The 9,921-nt window shown below is 40.6% G+C and overlaps 1 protein-coding gene across 1 annotated transcript; it reads left to right on the top strand.

Moving 5' to 3' along the window:
• Positions 1-2,433: 2,433 nt before the first annotated feature.
• Positions 2,434-9,613, top strand: LOC311249094 (C-C chemokine receptor type 3-like). The gene is made up of 3 exons (XM_084339839.1): positions 2,434-2,480; positions 2,671-2,867; positions 5,572-9,613. The coding sequence occupies exons 2-3, from the start codon at positions 2,698-2,700 to the stop codon at positions 6,428-6,430; spliced, it is 1,029 nt and encodes a 342-aa protein (XP_084195965.1). The 5' UTR covers positions 2,434-2,480; positions 2,671-2,697; the 3' UTR covers positions 6,431-9,613.
• The last annotated feature ends 308 nt before the right edge of the window (positions 9,614-9,921 follow it).

Genomic DNA, 9,921 nt, shown 5'->3' with positions numbered 1-9,921 from the left:
TTAAGTGTAATACTTTTTCATCTGGGCTGACTGCAGCCGGGAGGGACTGTTGTATGAGGACTCCTCACACAACAGTCCCTCCCGGCTGCAGTTCCTAATCTTGACCATGCCACAGTACCCACAGAGGACTGGGCCGTCTGTGGGTGTCCTCTGAGGACTGGGCCTTCTATGGGTGCTTTGGCACGGTCCCACGGCAGCACGGCAGCACCGTTGAACAATACGTGCTTTCACGTCAGAGGCTCCACAAGTCTCCAAATACACCAGAAAAAGTCTCTAGATTTGTCGCTAGTATGAAAAAGAGTCGCTAGAGGGGTCTGAAAAATCGCTAAATATAGCAACAAAGTCGCTAAGTTGGCACCACTGCATCACACAGGTGAACGTGAGGTGGGATTTATTGACATGGGGCCCCATTCGGGAGGTTTCGAGATGTCAATGCAAATTGCCCATTGGTGTTTATTTAACCTTTATTTTTAAAGGGAGGTCTGTTGAGAGCAAGCCATCTATTTCAATTCTCTTTTCCATTGTGGTGTTTTGTCAGGGGGTTGGGGTCGGGGGGCATGCGTCGAATATATTTTTGAAACATTCATAAAACAGCCCTCGGGGTCTCCTGGCAAGTCGGGGCCCCAAGCAGTTGCCTGCTTTGCCTGTTCACAAGCTGCGCGTCTGACAACAGGCTACCAGCTCACTGTTACAGCAGCTTCTCTCCAGCAGCTAGAGAGGTGATATGATTAATGATATAAAACTCACACACACATGCACACGTGCGCAGACACACACACACACACACACACACACACACACACACACACACACACACACACACACACACACACACAATGGGGTCTGTGTGCTACAGTAGCTGCAGTCTTCACAAACTATAAAAGAGGGACGATATCTTATAAGTACAATATAATCAGTAAAAGTATTGAAGGAGAAAGTAGATGATGCAGAAAAATGGTCCCTGAGAGTGTATGCATTATACTGTCAGATTTATTATTACTACCAAAAAAAACCTATGGACTTTAAACAACATTTTTTTACAGGAATGCAAGTAATAATTATTTTCATTATAGATTAATCTGCTTATTATTTTTTCTATCAATATATGAATTGTTTCATACAAGAAATATAAGAATAGTGAGAACTGCTATAACAATACATATCAGAAAAACAGCAGAACCATCCTTTAAGTACAACGTATGTCAGAAAACAGGTGGTGTTTCAGCACTTGTTGAAAACCTTTGACAAAAAGCCCGGCTTGATCAAATCCTCAGTTCTCCCAGAGAACAAAGAAAAATCGATTAGAACATGTAAATTAATTACTTTCCAGCCCAATGAGTGTAATTTCTTAGTGCTACCTTGTCTTTCTACCTCAGTTAACCGTGTCCTTCTCCTCATCCTCCCCAGTGTCGGCTGCGCCACGCTCTCCAGCCTCTCCACCGACCAGCCTCCAGCCTACGCACCTCTGCCACCAGCCGCACTCCACCCAAGACTCCCCGAGCCGCGATGCTCGCAGGACCCCCAGTCCACTCTCTGGTAACCCCGCACCTTGACCCAGCCAGCCACCAAGCTTCTCTGCACACTCTGCAGCTTCATGACCTCAAGTAACGCCTTTCCTCTTAGAGCCCTCTTCACCTGCATCAACGAGCTACCCCTGAACTGCACTATTATCCCTCTGATTGTTGAATAAATCACCTTATAACCTTAACCTGTCTGCTTTTGGGTCCGTCTACAAACCGACACAAAAAACCTTTTTAAAAAGTGTTTTAGTTTGATAATAGTAAGCAAACCACACTCTTTCCTGAACTCTAATAATAGTATTTTTAGCGTAGCAGCTAAAATGATAATTTTGGCTCAAAACGGCTGGAAATCAGGTCTTTTCAAATCAGTTTGGGATGACTATGAATGTTGGTGGGCCGGGGGGTTTCTGGACAATGACATTTTCATGAACTACTGAATTAATACATTTTAGGGTAAACTTACCCTAAGTCCAGAATGTAATATTCAACCTTGACCTGTTTTTCGTTCGGACACCTGATTAGGCTATGTGTGAACTATATGACGGCAGCTTTTTGCAGGTGCACTGCAGAGCTTTTACAATAGTCATGTTAGAGTCTCTTCCACACTCTGCAAGCCTCGTCAGCGACGTGCTCGGTCTCTTGTCTTTATCAAACGTGTGTGATCATTTTGTCTGTTGTCTTCTGCAGTTGTTTCCTTACAGTTAGTCAAATATGATTTGAATTTAATATTAACATGAGACGTGCACAGATGCATTTATCCTGTTTGTGTAAAGTGTTGCTGTGGTAATCCCTCCCTCACACATGCAAACACACATGCACAAACACACCCACTTTTCTGTGGCACTTCCTTCCCCTAGCTCGCTGACTTATCATGGAGTGACTTGAACTCACCGTGAGTCAGACAGCTGTGGTGTTCAGAGTCAGACAAGAAGAGGAAGAAGCCTCCCTGCTGGCTGGACGGTAAGTCAGCTCCCCTTAGCATCATCCTCATTCCCACAAACATCTGCTATTATTTCCTGTGCTCCTCTGAGCCTCTCAGGTAAAGGCATTGCTGTCCAGCTCTCCTTAAATCATTTCTAATAGATGAATTGTTTGATAATCATCATTTTGTGAATGTTATGTTTGATGGCTGTGTTTCTGTGTCCGGCAGATTCCCCTGCTGACCTTCCATAAAAAGATGGACACTTCAACATTTGATTATGATTACAGCCCTGATCCGTTCACGCATGTCCCTCCATGTAACAGGGACAGTGACAACCGTCTGGGATCTAATCTAGCCCCCCTCCTCTACTTTATGTTTCTCTTCAGCCTCATTGGCAACGTGCTGGTTCTGGTCATCATCCATCGGTGAGTAGTTAAAAAAAAAATAAATGAACAACAGTACTGCAGATGTCTTTTTAAAGAGAATACCATGCAAACAAAGTTTTGGTGTTGCAGTTTGAAGGGGTAGCAGGTGTATTCATGGCCCTAATTCAAACAGTTCTTACAAAGTGTCATTTATTTTTAAATCATTTACACACATTTACTATAACCTTGGATTTTGTTTTACAAGGTGTAAACTGAAGTTATAATTCTCGGTCCTGGTTGATTTGGCAACACCTGTGGATACTGCAGTTTAATACTACAGCACACAATCCTTGAGCAGCTACTTTGGAGGAAATACAACAGAAGATCAACTGCTGTGTGTTCACAGTGCAGCCAAACAAACACACATTGTAAAAGAATTGACGTTTAAGGAAAAGGTCAATCCATCATGCCATAAGCTACTACAATCTTTAATACATAGATTGGTTAGCTTGTTGGGGAGTTGGAGGTGCTAACTGTAGTGCTGAGGAGTTTTAGTCTTATGTTGCTGTCAAATACCCGAGTCCTGACTTCTACATACAGTATATCTAGTACTTTGACTATTTTGAGTTTTGGCTTAGTTGTTGTTATATGGCTGTCAGGCCAAAAGAGAGCAGAGCACACCACCAGGATGTGAGGGTTTATGGGCTAAACTTGACACCATCTTGCGAAAGGAAATAAACAGCCATGAGGTCAAATAGTAAAACATGACATGAGAGAAGTGAGGACTGGTAAACTGGTAAACTGTGCCAGATTTTTTCAGAATGTCTCCCATTCTCCAAAGTCAGCATTTAACCTATGTTAGTCTTGAAACATAGACAGTACAGTATGTGTTTAACTGAAATATTCTCTCAGTTGATTCAAGGGATGAACATTATTATACATGGTACAGTTCACTTGTTTTTCAAGTGACTTTTTTGGTGTGTGTTATTTATGACCCAATCATTTCTAGATCAATAATATTATTTTTTAAAATTGTATTTATTTTACTTTTAGCTTTATTAGTTTTAATAATGTCCAAAAATGTCTTCCATACAGAGGATGCTCAGAGCGCTCTGGAACAGTGAAATTCTGAACAACCATTTCTGACTGAATAAATGAACGCAACATGTTTTACAGCTAAACGATCAGCAGACTAATGGTAACTCTTGAGGAAACAAGAGAAACTATGAGCTCGGCAGTCTGTGTGTGTGTGTGTGTGTGTGTGTGTGTGTGTGTGTGTGTGTGTGTGTGTGTGTGCAGCCCCCCCCACTCTCACACAGGATGTTTGGTTTATATTAGGATGAAGCTAACACAGCTCGAACATGGTTGAGAGAGTGAACAGTAAACAGTGAGGCGGACCTCAAAGACGGTAAATCGCAAAACAAAACATTGGCTTCCACGCTGCATCTGTCCCATGGCGTTGAATCCTGTGCAGAAATGGTGGACCCTGGCACTAACGCTGAGAGTGAATACACTGAAAAAACTGGCAAGCACTACATTTTGCCTACCCTCACTTTTAATAAATGGGCGGATGAGATATTTAAAACACCCCTCAATGCAATACAAGTCAGCACCACCACAAACTACATCCTCAAAATCTAATCAACATGGTATCAGCATAACTGAACACTATAACCTAACCACTTCTTCAGCCAAGAAATCTAAAGACAGATTTTTGTCTACTTGCCTCAGATTCTGATATTTGGGAGGCAGAATGGACAGAGCAGTCCTGCGACAGGCTTCAGTTCTACACCATTTGTGGCACTGTTGGATTTGACTGGAGATGTCATCAGGTTGTCAGGAAAAAAACACACACTGGGAGAGTACAGATGAAGTCATACGAGGAGTGTCTTATTCGTGTGCCGCAGCAGCCTCACACACACACAAACTAGCAGAGTAGGTTGCAGCAATGGCGAGTCAGGAGGGAAAGTTGGCGTTTTCAAAGTGGAAGTACAGACACTACTTTAATCTCCTTGAGGTAAAAGGCAAGAACGTACATGTGAAGTGTACATTATGTCCCAGAGCGAAGTGTTTGTCCACGTCCGTTGTAAACAACTATAATCTAATGAAGCATCTCTCAACAAGAGTTAAAGCACTCCATATTTAAACTGTGTACTTTTATTGTTAAGAAAATACTTAAACAGTACAGCATGTAAAGAGAGTTTAAAGCACTTCATAATGTTACACTGTGTATTTTTGTGATGAAGAAAATACTTGAAGTAGCCTACAGAATGTACAGAGAGTTAAAAGCACTTTATATTCTTACACTTTGTATTTTTGTGACGGAGAAAGTACTTGAAGTACAGTATGTCTACCAGTTGTGGTCTGTTGAGGTGCAATGAATATTAAAGGCTGTGTGTAGGTACCTGTCTATGCAGTTCTACTCTATGCAACTGGCTTGTGAAACCCGCTTAGAAAAAAATCCAAATTCTTAGACATATTTAAACTTAAAAAAAAAAAAAAAAGTAACGCAATAGTTACTTTTTCCTGGTAACTAGTTACTTTATAGTGGAGTAATTCAGTTACTAACTCAGTTACTTTTGGGGAGAAGTAACTAGTAACTATAACTAATTACTTTTTAAAAGTAACGTGCCCAACACTGATAATGTGAACATGATATGGCACTCATACAGAAATGTTGATTTCCTACTATGACACGAACAAACACACATTACTGAAAAAATGCTTGTGTGACCAATTAGCATTTTTGTTTTTTCTCTCCTAGGTTTGAGAAGCTGACCACTGTGACCAACATCTTGCTGTTGAACCTGGTGTTCTCCTCCCTGATCTTCGTGAGCAGCCTTCCCTTCATGGGAGTCTACATGCAGCTCTCCGACTGGATCTTTGGCGCAGCCATGTGCAGGATTGTTGGAAGCGCCTACTACCTGGGCTTCTACAGTTCTGTCCTCTTCCTAACTCTTTTGACCTTTGACAGACACCTTGCAGTTGTGTACTCCTTGAGCGCATCGCGAGTGCGGAATCAAAGGTATGCGGTAGTCTCCTGCGCTGTGGTGTGGGTGGTCAGCATCCTGTCCTGCATCAAGCAGATATTTATCCACAACCCTTATTTACATAGCATGACCAACAAAACATACTGTGATGAGTATCCTGGTGATTTATCTCGTCTTAATTTTGAGAGGCTGAGGGATACTGGATTTTACCTTCAGATCTTTCTTTTCTTGCTCTTTCCTCTGGCCGTCATTATTTACTGCTATGCCAGGATTGCCATCACTGTCATATCATCCAGGCTCGCTACCAAGTTCAAAACAGTGAGGTTAATATTCATCATTGTGCTGTTGTTTTTTGTGTGCTGGACCCCGTACAACATTGCAATGCTGATGCAAGATAAAGTGGAAGACTGTGAGAAACAAAAGAAATGGACTTATGCTCTTCATGTCACTCGTATCTTTGCTTACACTTACTTTTGCATCAGTCCTATCTTCTACACGTTTGTTGGGAGAAAGTTCCAGAACTATTTCAGACTGATGCTGGTCAAACGTTTCCCGGGGTTAAAGAAGCACATTTCTGTCAGTCAGCACAGCAATACCAATATGTCTACCAAAACGACACCAAACAATGGTTAGGAAGGGGAAGGCCTTTGTTTCTCAGTTTTTAGTCATTTTGGATTGTCATTGTAGAGAGCTAAAAAGCTTAATTAACAGAGAAACAAATGTGTATCTGATAGTGAGTACTTACACTTTGGGTAGCAGACGCGTTTGGTAGTATTCCAATCCTGCGCAACTGGCCCATTGTAAAAACATCGATTTCGGAGGGCTCTTTAAACCCTCAGTCATGTCAAACACAACAGAAACATTAAAGGAACAGTTCACAGAAAAATAAAAATCCAGTCATTATCTACTCAATCTCATGCCAATGCAAAGTCTTGTGAAGTTTCATACTCCACCTGACCATGCATTGAGGGTGTAAATAACATCTTTTCAAATCAGTTTGGGATCTCAGCGGAGAGTTGGATTGTGCCTGACAAGCTGTATAGAGCCATCTTATGCTTTTATGGTGGTTTTCCATGCTTCAAAACAAGTCCCCTGATACTTGAGTTGTTTAGGAGAATGCTGCAATGCTGTTTTGATGTGAAGCTCCTACGAAACTTAACCTGACTCTTCATGCACAAGTGGGTGAGTACATAATGACTACATCTTTTATTTTTGGGTGAACTTCTCTTTTTAACTGGTGGGATATTGCACACCATGAACTTTTCCCAGATGAAGTTCATTCACGCCCATCCACCACAAAAAGGAGCTCCCTGAGTCATCATTAAGGCTTAGCTTAAACAAGAGCACTTTGTATAGGCTAGACATATAGACTTATAGAATTTCGCGCTGGACATAGATGATGTGCTGCGTAATGTGACAATGTTGATATGGTAAGCATCACATGTACAAATTTGAAGATATGGTTTGAAGAAATGGAAAATACTATTTTTTTCGTTTTGCTAACTGAGCTGTCATTGCCACATTTACTGTTAGTAAAGACAACATTAAGGACATTAAACAAAGCCCAGTCACCAGAATCAAATGCTGGCAGTTAATGTTCATGCTAACCAGTGTTACGCTCAAATTTGTCATACGAAACATGTTTACGACCTGACTTCTAGATCAGGAGGTGGATTGGATGGTGGTAGAGTTACAGGCCAGAAAGCTGCCAAACCAGTGACCGTAGTTCTAGACTCTGTTTCAACATTTCCAAGCACGACACCACTGGATATTTTTAAGGGGGTTACATGCTGCTATTCCGACATGCCGCTATTTAGACAGTGACCTCTAATTGTCGGGATAGCGGCATTAAAGTTATTTTTCAAGCATCCCACTATTTCGACATTGTTTTTTGTCATTGTCGGAGGCATGTCGGAATAGCGGCATGTCTAAATAGAGACATGTTGGAATAGCGGGCGGACCCCTTTTAAGGAGACAAATCCAAATATTTTACAGTAAGTAGGGCGGTGAAGTGATTAAAAAAATACAAAAATTGAATTAATTCAAGCTTTATGATTAATCAATTATAATTAATGCCATATGCCAATATTTGCCGTATTATTAAAAAGAATCTCAGTGCAAATACATTTCGGTAGATGAGTGAATCAGTTAATAAATGGATGCTCTAAACTTTAAAAGCAGGGGATATTTGAAGCTTGTAGTTCTGCAATGGTTAGAATATTCCTCACTGCATAAGTTGCACAACACGGTTCTCCTGTCAACGGTTCCATTGAAGTACCACTCCAGTGTATTTTGGTATTTTTATGATCTTTCCCGACACTGTCAATGTAAATTTTGTGCTTAAAAAAAATCAAGCTGTTGCTAAAATGGAATGGACTACAGTAGGACTTTTATGTCATCCGCCAAGCTTGGCGTCCGGTGTTCTAAGAGTTGCGTGGCTCCTTTAATAACAGGACAGTTTGTAGTGAGCGAGTGGAGAGCGATGGTCGGTGGCTGAGCTCAGAGCAGACAGCTGTTAGCCACCGGAGCAGACGGAAAATTTAGCAGGGAGGTTGTCTAGTGGCAGTAAATGTACAGTACAGGTTACAGTTTGACCATGAATAAACTCTGCAGCTCCTCGATACACAAGAGGACCTCATGTTTGAGTGGTAGCTATCACTATCAATGCTTATATCCATGCTATTTGTGTCCATGCTAATATCCATGCTAATGCCATCCATGGTAAGGATATTATTCATGCTGAAACGACAGCGTCTGGTAGCAATGGTACAACGTCCGACTATTAACCACAGTGATTCTGAAATTTGGACAGAATGTTAACCGTTTGACAGTTAGCAACACTGGCTACAGTGGGACTTTTCCATTCAGTGCACTCAGCAGTGTTTAGTTCACCTCCATCATGTTTACAAAGTTGCTGTGGAACGTGTTCAGTGGCGTAAGGTTAAGGGGCGTCATAGAGTGCGATTAATCTGTTATTTTTTTCATTCCATTATTTTTTCTGTAATTAATCAATCGAGATGTACACATTATTAATATGTTATTTAGACAGACCTCATTTTAAGCCAAAACATAATCTTACTCTCACCCTAAACAAGTGGTTGTTGTGCCTAAACCTAACCAGATCAGAGCGTTGTCACAACATAAAATTGAAGAGTTAACCTAAAGAAATGTACAGGTGGAACATGTAAAAATGTAAACATATCCATGGTTTACAGGAATGAACACTGTCAATTTTTGTACCGGTAACTGGATTGTTAAACAAAGATGGGGTCCTGTGTTGAAAACCTGCTGCTCACCCTGATCACCTTTTTCAAACACAGTAAAATTAAACATTGTGATTTTGATTGCCATCAGAAACACTCAGTGTTAGTGCAATTTTTTTTACCCATTTTTAATTAGTTATCTGCAGCACCAAGGGAAAGGGGTCCATAGTCCTCGAATCCTTAAATATTTGAGTAAACGTTCTTCCAACGTTACATCCTACATGTAAAAGTATTTGAATATTATAAAGTTGTGGTGTACTCTGTATAATTATCATATAGACCTTTTCTGGTTACACTTAATTTGGGTTGTCCAAAGCTGATACTACTACACCTATTTCTTTTAATTCTATGTTTTCATCTGATGTTATTCCTTTGTAAAGATGTTTTTTTTATTTTATAATGATTCATATTCTTTGTTAACTTGTTTTTATGACACGTTTAATATGAGCCACATTCTACTTGTAAAACTGAGGGAGCTGTTTTTTGTTTGATTTGGTTCTTGCATTTGCTTCTGTAAATCTAAGCTGTTTGATTAAATCAGATCTTTTATTCATCAGGCTTCATGTTTTTGTTTTTTACATTCCCTTAACGTTCTTCCCAAATGCGTTCATCTCAGACAGCACTGCTTAAAAGTTTGAGTTCAAATAGTGTACATGTTTTTCATGCTCACGTTCAGAAGAGGACGAGACCAGCTGGTTGCATGACTGATCGAGACTGACAATATATGTTCTTTATACTGGATCTGCTCTTTAGTTTAAGACTGAGGAGGAGAAATAGTAAGACCAGTCTTAAAAGAGCAACTTGTAAGACATAGCCAGGATTTTAGTTTAGAGGGGCTCTATGTAACAATTTTTGGCAATT

The sequence above is a fragment of the Pagrus pagrus genome (assembly GCF_965226575.1).
Source record: "Pagrus pagrus genome assembly, chromosome: 20".
Taxonomy (NCBI): Eukaryota; Metazoa; Chordata; class Actinopteri; order Spariformes; family Sparidae; genus Pagrus; species Pagrus pagrus.
The sequence above is the reverse complement of the archived record's forward strand: the minus strand, read 5'-3'. Positions and strand labels throughout refer to the sequence as shown.

Excerpts from the sequence above, each read along its gene's own strand:
- LOC311249094 (XM_084339839.1), top strand. The coding sequence starts at position 2,698 with ATGGACACTTCAACATTTGATTATGATTACAGCCCTGATCCGTTCACG. Across the intron at positions 2,868-5,571 it reads GTTCTGGTCATCATCCATCG|GTTTGAGAAGCTGACCACTG; the intron begins GTGAGTAGTTAA and ends TTTCTCTCCTAG.